This window comes from Haplochromis burtoni, unplaced genomic scaffold (genome assembly GCF_018398535.1).
Source record: "Haplochromis burtoni strain Fernald_Lab_line unplaced genomic scaffold, NCSU_Asbu1 Contig_60, whole genome shotgun sequence".
Classification (NCBI taxonomy): domain Eukaryota; kingdom Metazoa; phylum Chordata; class Actinopteri; order Cichliformes; family Cichlidae; genus Haplochromis; species Haplochromis burtoni.
In genome coordinates, this window is record NW_024582421.1 from 1,669,695 (window position 1) to 1,690,371 (window position 20,677).

Below are 20,677 nucleotides of genomic sequence, written 5' to 3' on the forward strand. Positions count from 1 at the left end.
GCTGTGCTGATGTTCTGGATCGTCTGGGCGACTGTAAATCTGTGGAAGTCTACCCATGGTTTTTCACTGTCTTTTTACTGGACAGTAAATTGGGTAACTTCTGCTGACTACACAGAGAGTCTGCTGAATCTGTGCTTCCACACACACGTGGCTTAGCAACAAAGATCCACACACCACATTTAAGCTACACCTGCTTTGTGCTGACGATAATATTATATGATTTACCAAAAATAAATACTGAATGTCATCATTTAACTGACAACCATATACTGGTGATAAATTATCTACTTCAATGCTGTATTTCAGTTACTTAGGTATTTACAGCAAACGTTGCATGAACTTTGCTATAACTTAAATACTGCTCATTGTCACTTCTGCGTTCATGGATAGATTCCACGGCACATATTACAACTATTAATGTCACATTAACATTCTCAGTGTTAGATGCCCCTATGCAGCTAGGTTTGTTTTGTGTTGGCAACAGTATTTCATGCCTATCAAAAGAGAGATGCTTCAGCACCCCCAAAATGAACCAAAGCACCCCAAAGATTTCTTACTCTTCTGACAATATTTGCTGTTTGTGTGACACACTACTAAAAATATAAAAAGCATACAGTACTTGGTTGAGACGTAACATTTTAACAACAAAAGTATAGATACCCCCCCTCCCATAATGGTTTGTTCCAGCTCGCCTCTCCCCTACTCTGGCTCTGGCGCTCTAGCTGCCAGAGCCATGGTGGCTGAGACGCAGCTGAGCGGAGGTGTAAGTGCCTGGCTTAAAACAGGACATATTAGCTACATTTAACCTTTAGTTATTCTTTATATATATATATTGTGTTCATGATTCCTTCTTCTTTGAGACCCTTTCTGCTGAGGCTGCGGTGAACAGTATGGATCAACTTCAGGACCAGATGTAAGTTTTAGATCCTGTTTCAGGTCTTTGCTGAATTTTTTTTTCTGTTTCTTAAGAACATGACATTGGGAACAAATGCTGTGTTTTTGTGACTCGCTGCTAGTAACAAAGTGCTTAAAGATAATATTTAAAAATGGGTTATTTACAAATTTGGCTGTAAAAATATAAAATATTGAAATATTTTCAAAAGCCCTCAGAACTATTGCTGTCAGCTCCCTGGAAGTGAAATTGAAAGAAATGAGGGTTGACTCAAGAGTTTTGCACAGTACAGTGTGTGGTGCAAGGGGATTATTTATTTATTTATTGTGAATCAAAATATCATTAATATTCGGAGAAATTATTTATGGAGCTTTTGTGTTTTATAGGATGTTGACAGAAGGGCGAGCTTAGTCTGTGTTACTTCAGAAACCTTGTGATAATCTGTATAGGACCTAGTTTCATAGTTTCTGGATGTTTTTGGTGTAGTTCTGTTGGTTGGGGGGCGGTAACTAATATAGTAATTTTTTTTCTGTCTTTAACCGGTAGGACCATCTGTTGGGTGACTGTTACCAACAAAAATAGAAAACAAAAACACTTTTTTACTCAGGTACTTCATGAACACGGTATGAATAAAATTCTAACGTCTGCATTGGATCTTTGACTGTATCAGTAATAGTTTTTTCACAAATTGAAAGTTTTATTGTGAAAAACCCCACCGGACGTACTTTATTCTCCTTGGCGAAACGCGTGACGCACAGGAGAGTAGCAGTGGACAAAAACACAGACTTGCCGTTCAGATTTAGTTGTAAGTACAGTGCATAATAGTACAAATTCTTTTGTGTTTAAATTTTCTATAAATTGTGTTACAAAGATGAAGGTGTGCTCGGAATATGCAGTTTGTTGAGGGGAGCTATGTTGTGGTTTGCTACCTGGCTAGCAAAACTGAACGTTACAGCAAAACTGATTATCATCGGTTTGGTTGGAAAAAAGCACCAACGAGCTTCTCTAAGTGTGCTTGAGCTGTTGCACGGTGACGCAAAGTGTTCCGGTGATGTTATCTGGATCCTAAAACAGTTACGTGAACGTATCAGGTGCTGTTGTTTCACCTTCAGTGGTTTTGTGATTCCTGATGCTGGACTCAGCTTCACTCAGGACGCGTTTGTTTGATCCTGTAGAGCCGCAGATACCTGAACATTACACGGAAATCGTTCACAGGAGGAAGCCAGTTTTGGTGTTCACAAACACCAAAACTGGCACATATACTGTTTTTATGTTTACTTGTTTGATAAAGCTCATTAACCATGCGAAAACTCAAGATGGTGGCCTTTTCAACATGGCTGTTAACAAGGGCATCAACAAATATTAATTTTATTTATTTATTCAGATAAAGCCAATTAGCATCATATTATTAGGGCATAATAACTGATTGTTGCAGCTTTAGATGACTTTAGCATGTTGTTTTGTTATAATAATATGATGATGCATTAGTATATCTATATTAAACCTGCAAAATGATAAGCAGCTCAATATTTAAAATTAAGTGCGCTGAGTCTAAAATGTAATTGAATAGAAGTGGAAGTACTTAAAGTACAAGTATATTGAACGTGTTTGTTAGTAAAGCAATTCCAGAAGTGCACTTTTTTGTACCACTAGTCTATCAGCTTCTCCAATAGTGTCAGTTAGATTTGAAATTTTACTTTCTGATAGTTTTTTTTTAATGTTTTGCATTCAGGCCACAGAGCATCACCAGGCATCCCTCTCAGAGTATACACAGCACTGCAGTGGACGAACCAAGGAACACCGCATGGAAACAATTCAGCTTTGATGTGAATGAGTCCAAGCTACAGAGGCAGTTGCTCAGCTATTAGCTTGACGATCGTTGGGGTTGTCTGTCCAGTCTACAAGCAGTAGTCGAAACCTCTCCACCTCCAGCATGAGTGAGCTAACAGACTTTGAAAAAGGCAAAATAGTCGGCGCGCGTATTGGAGGCATGTCTGTGAGCGAAACTGCTGAGCTGTGTAACGTTTCAGCCCGAACAGTGATGAAAGTCATGAGTGCTTATAAGAATTATGGATTTGCTGCATCAGCACAGAAAAAAAAAATACGCAAGCCACAGAAAAATACAGTTGCTAATGGAAAAGCGGCCAGGGCGAAAGTGGTTCCCGAGTCTAAGGTCGCAACACAAAATCCTGATGAAGACATGGACACACCTGAACCCAAGACCCAAGAAGATGAGTAACTCGGTCTGATGAGCTGTACTTTGATCCTTATGTTACATTTAGACTTTTTCTGTTTTCAGAAAGCCACAGAATGCCTTTATTTAACCAACGCTTTTCCTCTCTGCTGAGAGATTATCTCTTTTAAAAAAAAGAATCTCAATTACTTTATTTATGGTAAACTAATTTTACTGTTTAGTTTAAAGAAATTCGACATAAGAATGGCCAAAAATGATTTTAAACTTTTTACTGATGTGAACTGGCTGTGTTGTAAACTCATACTTTCTTCTTTTTTTCTTTTTGAACAATATTGCATATTTTCAACAAATAAATTTTAAACGTGAATCTTTTTGCGTCTTTTCTCTCTGTGTTAATGACCCTATTTCATTTCTCAAATTGCACATCCTCTCTGAGAGACTGAGAGGAGGCAACAGGCAGTTAGAAAATTAGACGTCCTTCAAAGCTCTCGATTAAATACCATGGGGGAACAGTGTACATACATTTTGTTAAAGCACAACTGCTGTACTGAGATTAACTTCTGGGTCACCGGCAGGAGAGTAAATAAATAAAACTTCTTTTTCTTTTTTATTTAGACTTACTGCTTTCGCCATCTATTTAGAGAGCAAGGAGGACACTCCATTTGACAGTTTGTCAGCAGCTGATTGGTCCACTAACCAGGACATCACTGCTTCAGCATTCAAACTCATGGAAGCGCCATATGACAGTGGACATTGGGGTACCTAAGTGACAGTGCTCCAACGCAGTGGCTGGGTTTCCTGCTCATCTGTCAGGTGACAGTGTCCAAAGGAGATAGTCACCACTTTAAAAGCAGTGTTCAAATCAGTATGAGTGACTTAACAGAGTTTGAAAGGTGCCAGATTGTTGCTGCACGGCTGTCGGGTGCATCTGTCACAAAAACGGCACAGCTGTTTAACGTGGCAAGGGGAACAGTGTCAAGAGTCATGACTGTGTATATCAAACATGGACGAACAGCATCAGCAAAAAAGAACAGCGGGCGCAAGTCAGAGCTCACTGAAAAGGACAGACAGACGCTTCTCCAGATAGTCGATGAACACCCCGAGTGCACCGCCTGTAAGATAACCTCAGAGCTGAATAGACACCTCTCTCACGCGGTCTCTGTAAAGACTGTACGGCGTGAGCTGCATAAAGCTGGTGTCTTTCGAGGAGCATCCAATCAGAAAGCAGAGATAGAAACTGATTCTCCAAAGTTCGATGGAAAGAACAGCGAGCCTTACAAACAATGTGAAGCACAGACGCTATCTGAACCCCAGGGTGCTGTGCACAGATACAACACAGACGAAGCTGGACCCCAAATTTGAACTTGAAAAAGATCACTACTTTCAAAGGTTTCTTGACAGGAATAAAGAGCCTGAACCTCAGACTAATTAAAATTACCTCATCTGATGGTACATTTCAACCTTTTTCATTCTTGAGTGAACTCAGCTGTCACTTATGTATTCTGTGTGCTTTACATTATGAGCCGTGAAGAGTGGCTTGCACAGAGATTTATTTTATTTTACCAGGTTTGCTAATAGGATTTTCAGTTATCCAGCCATAATAACACTGTTTTAATTAAATGATAAAACAGTAAAACTAATAGATTTCTCTGAAATAAAATAACCAAGGCAAAGCTAACAGGCTACGGCATGCAAATATATTGAAAATGAAAAGTAATAGGTTCAATGATTAATATTTAAATAGAATCGCATGTATTACAGTACTAAAGTAACTGCAGTGATTTAGCTTGTGCTTGTGCTTCACACGGTGACGCAACAACAGACCCGGAAGTGCAGCGCCAACCACAAACACACCTGTGACAGCGCCGCTGTTACTCTGTGGAAGAGGGTTCACGTGTCCAACCGTGAGAGGTTTGACCTGTGTTTTCATCCGTTTTCTCGGCGTCGGGGCGAATATGTTTGCAGTATTTATGTTTTTTATGCAAAGAACGTTTTAAACCTCAACATGAACGTGTGACGGTAGAAAGGTGTAAGGCTACGTTTAGCCAGGTTAGCTTTGCTTTCTTAGCTTTTCTAACTGAAGCTGTGCAATAATGACTGATTGTTTTATTTTTAAGGTGGACAGCATTAGGCGGTTCAGTAAAACTCACTCGGTTTCCCGAAAAGAGCACATGACTGATTAAACCATTTTAGCTGTCTTGTTGCATTCGTGTCCTGACTGATTAGCTGTTAACCTGTTTCTTTTCGGGGGGTTCTGGAAGTGCTGGAGGTGAACTGGTGTAGAGAACAGTGGGTATGATTTTCAGGGGCCTGCACTACGAAGCAGAATTTCGTCTACTGCAGGTTTTCTGTACTGCCAAGGTGGTTCACTTCTCACCGAGGTACATCACCATGGTAACTGATGTTGCAGACGATGGACATTACATTAGTGATCAACAGGTATAAAGTCACCGCCCACTGACCAGTCTCTCTGAAAAAAAGCGTCACCATGGCAGATCCCCCGGGTCTCTGTGCAGCTGTAGAAAACAGCTCATCAGAGCAGACATAACTTTTCTGCAGATAGCAGGAGAGTAAAGATTTGCAATCGCGTCTTTGTGTTTCCCCGATGAGCATCAGTAATAATTAAAATTCATTTAAATTTTACAATAAATTTACTTAGGTAATATATTATATACATATTAGTGTATTAAATATATTAGTGTAGTATATTATCCTAAAGTAGGGCGTCCATTTACACCCAGTACCTATAGACCTTATATCAAATTTCCATAGGCAGAATGTATGTTTGAATTGTGTTTTTATTTTTTTTTCTTCCCTCTTCCTGTTCTCATCCCATTAAATACCACCAGGGCAGCAGCTAAAAGAATAAAAACTAAAACTTTTTTAAATGTATGTTTTGGGCTTTTAATCCTTTATCTGATTGTACAGTGGAAAGAAGACAGTAAAGCTTGGAGAAAGACACCAAGTAAATAGCCTTAGTACAAATTCACACCAAGGCCCTCTGCATTATCCATATAGCATGGATCACCTGCTCATCCAGTTGTCCTATATATAATACATACTTTACTTGACTCAGAGTCATAATACTTTTTAAGGAGCCTGAAAGTACAGAACTGTTAGTTGGTAGGGTACTGGGGGCGCTAGTTAGAATTCATCCCTATAATTTGTCCCTCTATTAGCACACTAATTGCTAATCAACACAAAGAGAAAGACAACTGTGTATTGTTATTTCATTGTGTTTGAAATTTTAACTTCTGGTATTTTCTTCTTTCATGATTTTTGCATTCAGGCCAAGGAGTAAAACCAGTCATCTCCATCTACAGTGCTGTGCAAAAGTCTTGAGCCACCTTTTGTTTCTCTATATTTTGCTTCCCAAGGAGCCAGACTTGCTTGTAATTTTTAAAGTTGTTTTGAGCATCAAATTTCCAGGCTTTCTGAAGGTCTTTTTGCAAGTTTTTCCTTTGGACGTTGGCTTCATTGGAGCATAGAAAAGACATTTAACTCAAGGAATGAAGTAGTGTTGTGTTAACCCGTGATGAAAATCATAGCAAAGAACCAGTTATAAATGGTATATTTTGACAGTTTGTTCATTTGTTCTCATTTCTTTAGTTGCATCTTTAGTTAAATCAAGAAAAAAATGCCAAAGATAACACGGTTTGACAGGCATAAAATAGTACTTTTGCACCAACAAGGTGAACCCCAAAGAACTATTAGCCGAAAACTTGGCATATCTCGACATGGTGTGCAGTGTGTCCTTAAAAAATTTCAGCAAACCGGACAAGTGGAAGACAAAAGAAGAAGTGGCCGACCTAAAAAACTATCTACAACAGATGAACAGTATCTGAAAGTCATGTCCTTAAGAAATCGTAAAAGATCCAGCAAAGACCTGACACAGGACCTGAGAGATGCATCTGGCCCTTCAGTTGATCCAGCTACTGTTCGCCGTAGCCTCATCAGAAATGGTCTCAAATCATTCTTAAAGAAGGGAAAGGGGGAAGAAAGGCTGACGTACAATATACTCAGCACTGGAATGGATAAAAGAAGAGAAGCAGTCAACACTACCCCGTCCAGTATGAGTGAGTTAACAGACTTTGAAAAGGGCCACATAGTTGGTGCACGGATTGCAGGACTGTCAGTCAGCGAAACTGCCGACTTATGTAACGTATCAAGCCAAACAGTGGAGAAAGTAATAAATGCTTATAATGAACACGGATTTACTCCATCAGCAATGAATAAAAAATATAAGCCACAGAAAAATGCTGGCGCTACTGAATCCAATCCAAGACCAGTTCCTGACTCTAAGACTGAAAAACAAAATTCTGATGAAGACGTAAACACATATGTATCCAAGATTAAAGATCATGAGTAACTTGGTCTGATGTGTTGTATTTTGAGCTTTCGGTTGCATTTGGACTGATTCTGTGTTGATAAAGCAACAGTATGCCTTTATTTAACCGACAGTTTCCATCTGTGCTGAACTTTTTCATTTATTCACATTTTCATTTTTTTTGAAAAGGTTCAAAACGCTTTACTTTTTATTTACTTGAGATAGACTTCCACAGAATGCCTTCACAAACCTTCATTCTTTGTCCAAGCTGGATGTGAGCAAACATGGGTCTCTGTGCAGACTGACAAATATTCATAAAAGTAGATCAACTTGAAAATATTTAACAGTATTCCATTATAATGTTATAATATATTGCTCCTTATTTATAGACCGATGTTTGGCTGTGAATGTGTTGGCTGGTTTACACCGTGTGTGTATTATATTGTAAGGCAAAGCTTTTTTATTTTGCATGCATCATGAAGAGCTCTTATTAAAAATGAATATGGAACAAGATCCCTAGAAAATAAAGACTTGTGCTTCTACTATCTCCTCTGAATTACTAACTTGTTCTTTTAAAATATTATGCTAGTGACTGGAGAATATCAATCCATCCATTTTCTTAACTGCTTATTTAGTTCAGGGTTGTGGTAGTGGAAATGTGTAATGTTTTTCACCCATTCACACACACGTTCATACAAGCAATTCATTTTTATTACTATTACTGTAATATTGAAGCTTTAGGGGAAAGGCTGTACGGCCCTATTATATACAGACAACAGCAGTTACTCATGGGGCCTCCCACCTTCTAGAGAGTGAGTCGTAGATTGAAGTTCCAAGAAGTAATAACTTGAGCAATGTCAGACACTCCCCTTTCTTTGTAATACATAGATATATCTATTAATCATATAAAAAATAAGTTACTATGTGGGTAGGTTGTTTTTTTACGTTGAAATGTTTTTCTATAATGAGTGTAAGGTAAGGTGGTTGTAGCTGTTGTGTGTGGTGCGCATGCGTGTCACATAACGCAGCAACAGACCCGGAAATGCGAAGCCAACCGTAAACACAGCTGTGGCAGTGCTGCTGTTACTTTCTGGAAGATGGTGTACGTGTCCAACGGTGAGTGGTTTCCCTGCTTTAACGGATTCTTTGTTTGTTTGATATTTATTAGGTGTTTTTATACATTTTAGAACATAACCACCGCATGAATGTGTGAAAAGTGTTAGGTTACATTTAGCCATGTAGGATGTTAGCTAGCCTGGTTGAATCTGCGTAGCAGAAAGAAGTGCTGAGCTGATGAACCTTAGGTGGTGTTTTAAAACTTCGTCGCCTTTCCAGAATCCGATATGTGACTGCGATTTCGTTTGGGCTTCAACTTCATAGTGGAACGAAATTTATCTTTCTTTAAAACTGTTTTGAAATGTGCTGCAACTCGTTTATGCCCTGATTAGCTGTTAGCCTTTGTGTACTGAAGGCCAGCTAAGGAGTAAATCCGGGTTAACGATTGGCTGGTGCACTCATGATTATTATACATGTATTCCCGTCTTGCAATGTGAACAGCATCACAGATCCCTGCTGTCTGACCCACCTCTGTGTTTCTCCATCAGGCCAGGTCCTGGATAGCAGGGCACAGTCTCCATGGCGCCTGTCTTTACTGGTTGATCTTTTCTGGGGAGCAGTGGAGTTTATTGGCCTCTTGTAAGTCAAATGAGAATTAAATGAAATAAATAAAACAAAATAGCCACCTTTATTTAACATAATGGATGAGTGACCTTTTGAATAATCATTAATATTCTCATTGCCTGTATTTAAGGTTCGTTAAGAGTTGTTTGATTGTATTTACTGTTGTATTTTCACATGTTTTTCTACCTTAAAAAGATGCTGAAAATCTCTTTCTTCCGCTAAAGATAGATGACTTACAGTTTCTCTAATACTGCTAATCTGTTGCCTGTAAAACTGGTTGGAATGTGGTGTAATAAACTTACAATATAGTGAGTAAGCAAGAGGCTTTTCTTAGAGCCTCCATTATGGTTTATTCTGAATTAAGCACAAGCCCCCACTCTTTTTTTTTCTTTTACCAGTTTCAAAACCATGTTTCACCCCGACATGTCAAAGAATGGAAACTCTGTTTCATCACGCTTCACTGACGGCAGAGGGTAAGTCCCTAAAACACCATTAGTTGTGTCACACACACATACACACACTGAACACCAATTCTGCACTACCTTTATGTTAAACACTGAAAATTACGTAATCCGATGTAGGAGCAAGCTAGCTTATTAGGAATTGTGTGTCATGTGTAACACAAAGTTAATAAGATGCATGTGATGTTATTTCTTTTTCAGTTGTATCTAAAAAATTGTCATAATCCAGAGAATGACAAATGCAGTTTAACAAAGCTGTTGCTCATTTCAGCACTTGAATTAATTTATATTTAAGCTGTTTAACGCATTAACGCTGACAGCACTAATTTATACCACTTGTTCCTCACATTCTTGTCTACTGTTGGTTATACAGTCCTCCAGGTCCACCTGGTGGAAGAAGGAGGATGGGAAGAATAAACCATGGTGCAGGGCCCAGTCCTCCACCAATGGGTGGAGGAGGATGAGGAAGGTGAGAATTTTTTATTGTCTTTTTTTATTAAACAGTCCATTTTAGTATCAGCTCATATGTAAAGTGAAATTAATTTCAAAGGATGAATGACACAGAAACAAAATGTGCATGTCAGTTTGCTGTATATGTGCTTGTGTAGTCATTAGGGCTGCCACGATTAATCGACTAGTCACGATTACGTCGACTATTAAAATTGTCGACGACTAATTTAATAGTTGACGCGTCATTTGACGCTTTGTAAGATCCCAAAAGACGCAGGAATAAGCAGTAGGATTTAAGAGTGTAATAACAGACTGAAACAGAAGACGGCAGCACTGCATGTACAAGGATGCCAGCTGCCGTTAAACCCTGAAGAAGAAGAAGCTGTGTCCCAGAATTGATAGCGCGGCCCTGCTCAGTTGTCAACAATGACGGCAGCTAGTTAGTTTTAATATTACTCTTATTATTGTTTCTGGCTCACAAAATAAACGTTTAACATATTTTCAGGCAAGAATGTAGCTGTGTAAACTTCAAATATCTGCTCAGCTTATCAAGACACATATTTTCAAAAGCACTCCAACGTTTTCGGAGACGTCTGTTACCCACCAGCTCGATAGCTAGCCGGGGTTCAAGGCTCACTAGAGCCGGTGAGAACACTGGACTCCCGGCAAATCGTTTTCAAAACCACCGCCGTCTTTCGCTACTTAGGTTAAAGATGATATATAAGTCACTTAGATAACTTAAAAGTGATATTGTTTGGCTTTTTTTAGTATTTTATTTATTCCTGAGTAAATCGGTTTGGCTGAGATTAAAGTTATAGTTTTTACACAGCTGAATAAACGTCAAGCAGACAACTGATTATCAGAAGTGTGAGATGCTCAAGAATATACTCCGGTGTCCTGTTATATAGGGTGGGCCATTTATATGGATACACTGTAATAACATGGGAATGGTTGGTGATATTAAAGTCCTGTTTGTGGCACTTTAATATATCTGAGGGGCAAACTCCTCAAGATAGGTGGTGACCATGGTGGCCATTTAGAAGTCGGCTGGATTGTCAACCCTCTTCTCCCACTCTTCACACACTGATAGCAACACCGCAGGAGAAGTGTCAGCACAGGCATCCAGTATCCGTAGTTTCAGGTGCTGCACATCTCGTATCTTCACACCATAGACAATTGCCTTCAGATGACCCCAAAGATAAAAGTCTAAGGGGGTCAGATCGGGAGACCTTGGGGGCCATTCAACTGGCCCACGACACCAATCCACTTTCCAGGAAACTGTTCATCTAGGAATGCTCGGACCTGGCACCTAGGGCTGGCCCATATCATACCGTTCACGGTAATACCAGTATAATGTTGGGCAACGATAAGAAAATGAAATATTGCGATAGAATATGGGTAAAACGCGCATGCGCAGTGCCTTTGTTTTCATATGCACATGGCGGAAAAAGCATGACGGCGACGGAGAATGAGGAGAGTGAAAGCGGATCGTTAAATGAAACGGATGAACCAGAATTGGTTTGTAAAAATACTGCAACTGCAGTGGTGTGGCATTGGTTTGGCTTTTGTCCGTCAGATACACAACAAAGCACTATTTTTTGTGGTGGTGGAGGCCAACGGGTGGATGAGGGAAAGGGGAGGCAGGAGGAGCAGAGACCGAGGCGGCCGCCGGTCCAAGTGTCAGGTGAACTGAACTTCAGGTAAGAAGTTATGACCTGCAGTCTATCTGGGTCAGATATAAACCAAGTTTAGGAGTTTATTTTCGTTGTGCTGACTTTTTCGTACTGCGCTGCTAGCTAGCTAGCATGACGGAGTTTCTATACAGCTGGGTGGGTGCTATGATGTTACTGATGTGAACTTTATTTTATTCATAAGGTTAATTATTAGAGTTGCCAACCGTCCCCTAAAAAATGCAATCGTCCCGTATTCAGAGAAAAAATTACGCGTTTTGTATTGAGGTGAAAAGGAACAGTTTGTCCCGACTTCAGCTACAATGAAAAAGACACAAAGCTGGAGTTATTTCTGTGTCTTTGCTGCACAGCTGCCTCTTCTCCTCTCATTCTCTCCCATCAATGATCAGCTGATCGGCTTTTCTCTCTTGTTTGTTTATCGCCCACTTTGCGCCAGAAAGAGGAAACCAGCGGATGTCGCGCTAAACAACAGCAGCACGTTTAAGCTTGATCAGCTGTTGTTAGAATTTATTTAATATTAATTTCTAGTATCAGCTGATGTTTGCTGGAGCCACAGCTGTAAAGCTGCTGGTCATGATATCGGTTTGGATATGTGGTGAGAGGGAAACATGAAGATGAAACCAGGAGATGTCCTTACTGAATCATCAGAGCTGAACAGGTGATGGAGAAACAGGTTTACCTTTTAGGTGACATGAATGAGTTGAAGGGAAGTTATGAACTGTTTCTGAGAGACAAATAACACCAGGATCCTTTTTTAGTAGCTGACAGCTGGTAACTGTGCAGGGGCGGGTCTAGCAAAGTGTTGCCAGGGGGGCAGGTAGGGCATTAACAGGGAGAGGGGGCACAAAGAAATACTTTTCTTTCTTATTCTCATTTAAAATGTCTAGCTTTTAAAAAATAATTATCTGAATCTTACAACAAACGATTGATAGATTGATGCATATATACCATCAAAACAGTGACATCACTGTCACAACAGCGTTTGTTTTCATTCAAAGGCTTTATGATTTTTCCTATAATGGTGGGCCGGTCTCTAGTCAAATGCCCGGGCCGATTTTTTGTCCCAGTCCAGCCCTGTATGCAGCTCATCTGCAGTCTGGTGTTACCTACATCTTCCTATTCGGAAGGCAGAATTTCCGAGTTCTGAGTACAATCGAAAGCACCACAACTGCAGTTTTTGTGTTGGATGTAAAAAGCACACATGACGCTGTGATGTAGGCTAGAATCATGGCGGCAGTCAACGGCGGTCCAGGCGTGGGATTTCTCTCGTGGAAATATGCACATTATTTTTTCCTTTCTATTGGTAGGTGGCACAGTGCACTTGTGGCAAGTAAGCAAGCTAGAAGACTGGCAATCTTGCTGGGTATCCAGTTACGGAAGCAACACATTAACAAGAGAATTCTGAGTAAAACCAAAGTTACTTTCCCTAGTAACTAGTTACTTTGAAAGTAACGAGTAACTTGAAGTAACTGAGTTACTTTTGATAGAAGTAACTAGTAATGTAACTAAGTTACTAATTTAAAGTAACTTACCCAACACTGGTCACCAGCCATCTTGAGGAGTTTGCCCCCTCACATATACTAATGTGCCACAAACAGGACTTTAATATCACCAATCATTCCCATTTTATTACGGTGTATCCATATAAATGGTCCACCCTATATTTTAGATAGCAAGGAGCAGACAGCTGAGTTTATTAAACTCCACTGAAACAATCTGCAAATGTCATTAAAATTTAATAAACTATCATCTTGACTTTATTTTTAGTTAGCACATACCTTAAACACTTCAAGCTGTAAGCTAATGATAGTTATATAAGAGCAGATGCATGCTGGTGCAATAAGCTGTACGTTTTATGTCCAATGGATGCATGATCTGATTAGTCGACTAATCGCAAAAATAATCGATGACTAGTCGACTATTAAAATAATCGTTTGTGACAGCCCTAGTGGTCATATTGATGGAAAGGTTTTTGTAGTTTTCTTGTGTTATATCTATTTGCCTTTCTTTACTAAGGTTACATTGTACTGAGTTCTAGATAAGTGCTACTTTTGTGTAATAACTGTTAGGGTTATCATGATCTGATCACTTGATCATTAACAAAAAATACTGGGGGGTGGCCAGTGCTACTCTTCAGCCTCCTACTACATGGACCTATGGCAACACCATCACCCTACTGGAAAGTAGCCCTCAGCCTTTTATAGCTGAAGAGTAAACAATTAACTCCTTTTTTTATGCATTTTAACATTACTCATTATTACTCATGAATGCATTTAGGTTATTACCTTGGGGGACCTAGCCTAACAAAGAAACTGATTATATATGGCCGTGATATGAAAACACTGCCTGACTGTTATATTACCCGCTCCTCTCTCTAGGTAAACGCCTACACATGCCGTGTAGGCGTGGGGCCTTGCACAGTGTCTTAGAAGCCAAGGAAAGATGATAAAGTCACAGTGCTAAGGCCCTTCCTCATCAGCTGTCACTGTCACAAGCAGTTTCTTGACGCCTTTCTGGGAATTCCTACACGTAGGGGCCAGAACGGCTGATACCACAGCTATCCACATCACTTCTTCCCTCATTTTCTGCGTCGGCTTTTCCAACTTGCAATGTCACCAGTTTCTTAGATATGGGTTATGGTTCCTGGGAGTCATCAGCTAATGTATTTTTTTGTATCCTTCTGTTGAATAAAAAAAAAATACTGAGTGTGTCTCCTGCTATTATTGTCACATTTGGTAATGACACAGCTTGGTTCCACAAAGAGCTGGTCGGTACTAATAGCAGTATCACACCTTTGGCTCAGCACTAATTGTTAGGATATCTAAAATCAATGGATAATTTGGTAATGGCACAGGTATACATTGTCTTTTTTTTTTTAACTCAAATTGCAAAAGTTGATTAAGACTTGATTATATCAGTCTTGTGTGTGACTATGATATAATTCCAAAGAGTACACTTAATCACTTAATGTTTCTATCAATTCCAAATATCTTGTACCAGGTATCATGGGTTTACTGTATTTAGAATTCCAGACATTCATGAACATTCAGAGCATTGTGATACAACTGCAGTACATGACATAAAACTGTCAAACTTATTTAATACTGTTCAGAAGTAACAGAAATATCTGCATTGTCTTAAACAGCCAGGAAAAAAAAACACTGGTGACTGTGCTAGAATTGTCAGAATTTGCTGTCACACTATGTATAGAGTTTATTTAAGGAATTAAATCTTTTTTCTGGAAAAACAGTTCTCACTCTTCCTTTATTTACTGCAGAAATGTGCTCGACAGTTTGCCAATTTCATCCTTCTGCAGTCCACTGAACAGTGGGACAGTTTGAGTCACCATTTCAAGTAAGAAGAGCCTGTTTTCACCACACAAAGGCAGCTCTTTCACGGAGCATTCGGACACCAAAGCGGTGCCATTCCCTCTGGTGGATCCACATTTCTTGCGTGGTGTCCAAACATGCCAGCACTGCTCCACCTTTCCACGAGATCAGCCGAGGATCCATGTCCTAGAGCACATACGTGTCATATAAAATACATTACAGGATCAGTCTGCAGTATAAAGTTATCTGTCTTTTGAAGACAGATGCAGGTCTGTGACCTTTTCTGAGATATACTAAGGTAATTTTGGGGTACCTTTGGACGTGTGACAACTTCCACATTGTCTACCAGCCTTCTGAAGGATGGTGGCATCTTGTTGATGATGCGGTGAAGAAGGAATTCCTGAACTCCATGAAACATGAGCCCCCCTCCCACAACCAGGATGGAGCTGTACATCTTTCGTTTGGTTTCATCTGATGCTGTAAATGAAATGAGTACAGAGGCTCAAACAGGATATTCCATGGAAGTTTTTATTCTCATCACTAGATCTTTGAATATAAAAACAAAAATTAACTTCATCACTTACCACAGCAGTCGATGCTATGCAGGACTGCCTTATCTAATCCCAATGCTTTGCTCTCAAATTGGCTCATGATGGCCGTCTTCCTGGACAGATGGGCAGACACAGGCTCTTCCACCTCTCCTGCTCCCATCAGGGACTCTCCATGGGCAGCCCCAAGCTCTGTTTCCCCCTGCATCCCTCCTCCTCCTCCACCACTCCCACAGCTCCTGGGTAGATCTGACAGGTCCCCAGTCCCTCCCTGACTGCTCATCTCCCCTTCCAAACATCCACTTGGTCTGGAAATAGCTTTCCTGTCTGCAGCTGATTTGGAGGACTATTGGAGAAAATAATTAAGTAAAAAAATAGCTGAGAACCATTTGGTTTCATTGGTTTCAGTCTATGAAACCTGTATGTGTGTGTGTTTTACCTGGTCCTGTTTGCTCTGTGTAGCAAGGAGGTAGTGTTCATCATGAGGGTCCTCTGAGTCGCCTTGGGAACGGAACTGAAGTGATGACATCTTCTGACCTACAATCCCAAACGTCGTCGGGTAAAAAAGGCCCATGGGTGCCTATAAAGAAGACAGAAAAGTAGTTCAGCACCAGTATCAAAACAGCATCGTCTTTACCTTCTGATATAATTACCTGTAGTTTCTCATCCCCAAGTCGAACCTGGTACAGAAGAGCCGGGGCCTCTGGAAAACGTGTCTGAAATTCATGATCTTGTAGCCCTGATATGTCCTGTTAAGAGAAAACAAAAAAGATTTTGTAGTTAATATGTACTTAAAATTGCTCCATCGATTATTTAGAAGTGAGTATGGCTAAATACTCAAAGATGCTAACAAATCATTGTAATGCACAGACACTAACACCCTCCCTCCCACCCTGACTAACACACACTTGATCTAGATGGCAGAAGGTCTCTTTCAGATGCTGCAGGAGCTGACAGTCTAGTCTGTTAGACAGTTGACAATCTCTGTAGGGAAATCCTGCCCTCTGCAGGAGCCAGAAGAAAGTGCGGGTCACATCTGAGCCACCGTATGCTAAACACAACCTGCAAAGTCCCACAAATACAAGATACCATGTAAGACATTTGCTAAATAATGCAATAAAAGCAGGAAGTCAAACTAACATGAGTTTTAAAATTAAATATTCACTGTTCTGTGTTTGTTGTCTGTGACAACCGGGTCAAATAATTAAATATTAAATATATTTCATATGAAATAATGTTTAATAATAAATGTATTTCATTTAATCAAACATAAACGTGAGTTTTGAGCCCCACCTGGAGTTTCGATGTGACACTCCGTCCTCCACACAACAGATACTGGTCTTCTGGTCGCCTACATCCACGACACAAGCGCTACTCAACCCACTGCCAAAAGTAGCACACACCGACTCCTGGTGCACAATGATAGCTACACACAAAAAGACCAGAAAGTAAGTTGATGGAAACAAAGAAATTTCCACTTAGTTACGTGTGAAGATTGTGTAATACCTGAGAACCCTATATTGAGCAGCAGCATGTTCACAACCTCTTTGATGTGCTGTCTGTTGTAGATGTCAGGGACCAACAGGATACATCTGTAATACTAAAAGAAATAATGCGAAATAAGCAACTGATGATTAATGTGGATGATCATCTGTTTGAAAGTTTATGGAACACAAAGCCTGTAGAAAGCCTCTATTACAGAAGCGGATAGATAGATAGATAGATAGATAGATAGATAGATAGATAGATAGATAGATAGATAGATAGATAGATAGATAGATAGATAGATAGATAGATAGATAGATAGATAGATAGATAGATAGATAGATAGATAGATAGATAGATAGATAGACAGACAGACAGACAGATAGACAGACAGACAGATAGACAGATAGATAGATAGATAGATAGTCTTGTTTTTTAATACTAATATAAAGAAATGACGGGTTTATCAAGACCACTGCATCCTGCTATAGAACTGAGAAGTTTTCTCCTACCTTTAAATCTTTGAGAGGGATCTCCAGATGCTTCTGAATCACATGACTCCAAATTGTCTCGAGGTCAGCCAGGACAGCAGTCAGTGAGCCTCCAGGACCAGCATGCACATTGAGCTGACCTCTGACTACAGGCCAGTGGATGTTGTAACAGTCTGTTGGATTCACATAAAGAGCCTGTGCAATTGCAGAAAGGGTGGGGGCGGGGGGGGGGGTAAAAATTAATCAATCAAGGCTTTAGGTAATGAAAATGGCTTAACAAGTCATATTTCACAGAAGTTACGAGTTTGCTCTAATACATTCACCGACCTCCTCTCCAACCAAATAAGGAGGATGGTGGGTTGTGTTTGTCCACTTCACTCTGGAGCTGCTGTCTAGCACCGCAGGACGGATCTGACAGTTATACGCTCTGGCCTAAAAACAAACACACAAAACTGAACCACTGCAATCCATAAAATACTTTTATGGATTAACATCATAATCAATTAATGAAAAGAGTTATTTTCTATATTGTATATCAGCTATTCAAACCTTACTAAGTTGCTATAGGACCTTAAGGTCTTTATTTCTTTATTGTATAAGATAGAAGAGACTCACACTGCATTGTGTTGCTTTCTTCCCTAATTTCTCTTTTATAACCATACCTGATCAGCAGACACAGGAGTCCTCCGCACTCCGTTTGACATCTTCTTGGACCATATAGCCTGATCAACCATTTTAAGGCCATTCTGCCTCTGCTCGTTGCTTTCTGGTTTCTGTTGGATATTAAGACAAAACAATAAGGATAAACACTTAAAAATGACACCATTTAATTTGACAACAGTGAAGTTGTATTATGGGTGCACCTGGTTTTGAGTCACATACATTTAGACCTTCTCTCAACAGCCATGCATCTTCATAGCGGGGCTGGCCACTTTGCTTGTGCCTGCGTGCTATTACATGTGGGACCGTCACTGGAAGGGTGTCCGTTGCTCGGCCAATACGGAGCGTCCTCGATCCAGGGTGGATGACAACTACAAAATTGCTCTGTATTTGCTGTGAAAAAGAACAGAAATTTCAAGTTTCACCCAACAAAAGAGCAACTGTGGACACCTGCGCAGCCTCTACTCTTATGGAAAGACTGGCCACTAGTTTTTGGAAACTGGCTGCATGGATCTGTTTCCATCCAAGGGCTCTAGTGAGGTCAGAGCTATGTGCAGGATAGTCTATATCTTCCACACCACACTGGAGCTGTTGGCATAATGTTAGACGTGCATTAATGCCAGCACAAAAACGAAAACACTACATGCTGTATCATTAGGTTTAAGCCTTTAAAAAGAGCCCAAACCCCGTCATCCTTGCAGCTAGTCTTAACCCCAAACAAACAAAGATACTGACTGTTAAACCTAGTTTCCACATCTACCACATCTAAGCTCCTGAACCTTTAAAGAGGGGCTTAAATCAGAAGGGTTAACACGTGTTTTCATCCGTGTTGGGAAAAACAAAAAGAGGTCAACAATTAAGAGCTAAAATATTTCAATATCAGCTTTAACTCAACAACTCTGAGCTTTAAACCTTGTTGCCACATGTAGCATGTTATAGACCCATTTAGCAACGGTGTACTACTAAAACAGTGTACTAATACGATAGTAAACGCACCATCACAATAGTTTAGCATGTGTCAAGTGAGAACAAAATGTTCATGAAAAATACAAATGCTACATTATAGATTTCTGGCATATATACGGCTATAGTTCATGTATACAACAGCTGGGTACTTCATTTTCCGTCTCACCTCTTGAGGAGGCTCTGGTATCGCCGGAGGAGCGATGGGTCTTTTCACCCCGCGCTGCTGCTCCTTCTCTTTCTCCCTGTCTCGCTCCTTTTCTTTGTCCTTCCCGTTATCCTGCTCTTTCTCCGCCTGGGTCATGGTCTCCTTTCCACTTAATCCACTAAATACTTAGAAATGACAAAGTCACGATCTTCTAGTCCCAGCGAGATGGTTCAAAATTGAAGCACAAGCTAACACCGTTGCCTTCCCTCTGAATGAAAAGTTTACTTCCGTGTTTGGTCACGTGGTGCAACATTTCGATTTCTATTTGTCCAAAGATTTCTCTGCGCGTCTCCGCATATTTGTTTGTTCATTCGTACATTTTTAATACATTTTATTTTCGTTTTTATATTTTTTAGAAGACATAATATTCCATTGTTTGTGGTGTGAAGCGTTAATGACTGGCGATAATAGTTTTTCCGATGGTACAGGGTGTTGTTTTAGATCGTTTTACAAGACGTGGCAATTTCTTTCTTCATAAACTTTATTTAAACTTTTAGAAGAAGAAGAAACAAAAAGGAGCTATAGCTCCATCACCCTGCACCGGTGATAGAAAAAACATTTCAACATAGCATAGCATAGCATCTTTATTTATAACGCACTATACATCCAGCAATGTTGGCCGAAGTGCTACAAATATAAAACAAAGAGAAAACAGTTTAAATTACATATCGAATATCTTAAAATTAAACATAATATAATTCATAAGAAACATATTAAGAGACATCAAGTCCTGCTCTGCTGAAAGCCAAGGTAAATAGATATTTTTTAAGACGTGATTTAAAAACAGATAAGGAAGATGCCTGTCTAACATGTAAAGGCAACATCAGACATGGGATTTGGGATTTTTATATAATATTTTCACATGATGTGGCCAGTTTATATATATTATTTTCCTGGGTTAGTATGGGGCCTCTAGTAGTGATGTGACAGTAAACAAAACAAATCCATGTTCAGTAATTAAGGTACTTTGCATTGATTATTTTTATTTAAGAGAAATCTATTAGTTTTCCTGTTTGACCATTTGATTAAAACAGTGTTATTGAACCTGGGTAACTGAAAATCCCATTAGCAAAACTGGTTAAACAATAAATCTCTAGGCAAGCCAGATCCTGCCCTTCTCTTGATGTAAAGCATAGAGTATTTAGTGCCTGAGTTCACAGAAGTTGTTACTTATCAGAAGTCACCAGAGGTTTTTTAGAGCCGATACCCCTAATCCTAAAAATGGGTAGTCAAACATAAGAGCTGGGGGCCACAAATAACATTTTCCTACTAATAAGGACCTCCCCCATCACCATCCA

The 20,677-nt window shown here is 39.8% G+C and overlaps 2 protein-coding genes and 1 long non-coding RNA gene across 5 annotated transcripts; 2 read left to right on the plus strand and 1 right to left on the minus strand.

Annotated features, from left to right (window-relative positions):
• The first annotated feature begins 1,590 nt into the window (after positions 1–1,590).
• On the plus strand, positions 1,591–6,901 carry LOC102297637. Of its 2 annotated transcripts, none has more exons than XR_006054431.1 (3): positions 1,591–1,697; positions 2,625–5,135; positions 6,376–6,901. It is a non-coding gene; the product is annotated as an uncharacterized LOC102297637 (long non-coding RNA). The 2 variants fall into 2 exon arrangements; XR_316794.2 differs by having other exon boundaries at positions 2,625–4,997.
• A 1,514-nt stretch (positions 6,902–8,415) lies between these two features.
• selenok (selenoprotein K) lies at positions 8,416–14,859 on the plus strand. Of its 2 annotated transcripts, XM_014338590.2 has the most exons (5): positions 8,416–8,529; positions 9,018–9,108; positions 9,492–9,566; positions 9,928–10,023; positions 14,074–14,859. In XM_014338590.2, exons 1-5 carry the CDS (start codon positions 8,511–8,513, stop codon positions 14,075–14,077), a joined length of 285 nt encoding a protein of 94 aa, XP_014194076.1. In that variant the 5' UTR covers positions 8,416–8,510; the 3' UTR covers positions 14,078–14,859. The 2 variants fall into 2 exon arrangements, with proteins under 2 accessions (XP_014194076.1, XP_005937901.2); XM_005937839.3 differs by lacking the exon at positions 14,074–14,859 and having other exon boundaries at positions 9,928–10,027.
• A 68-nt stretch (positions 14,860–14,927) lies between these two features.
• actr8 (actin related protein 8) lies at positions 14,928–19,621 on the minus strand. The gene is made up of 13 exons (XM_005937838.3): positions 19,341–19,621; positions 18,431–18,601; positions 18,211–18,321; positions 17,876–17,980; positions 17,570–17,743; positions 17,079–17,172; positions 16,866–16,998; positions 16,481–16,634; positions 16,226–16,321; positions 16,012–16,152; positions 15,609–15,918; positions 15,338–15,501; positions 14,928–15,210 (listed from the first exon to the last, which is right to left on the minus strand). The coding sequence occupies exons 1-13, from the start codon at positions 19,473–19,475 to the stop codon at positions 15,067–15,069; spliced, it is 1,932 nt and encodes a 643-aa protein (XP_005937900.1). The 5' UTR covers positions 19,476–19,621; the 3' UTR covers positions 14,928–15,066.
• Positions 19,622–20,677: the final 1,056 nt, after the last annotated feature.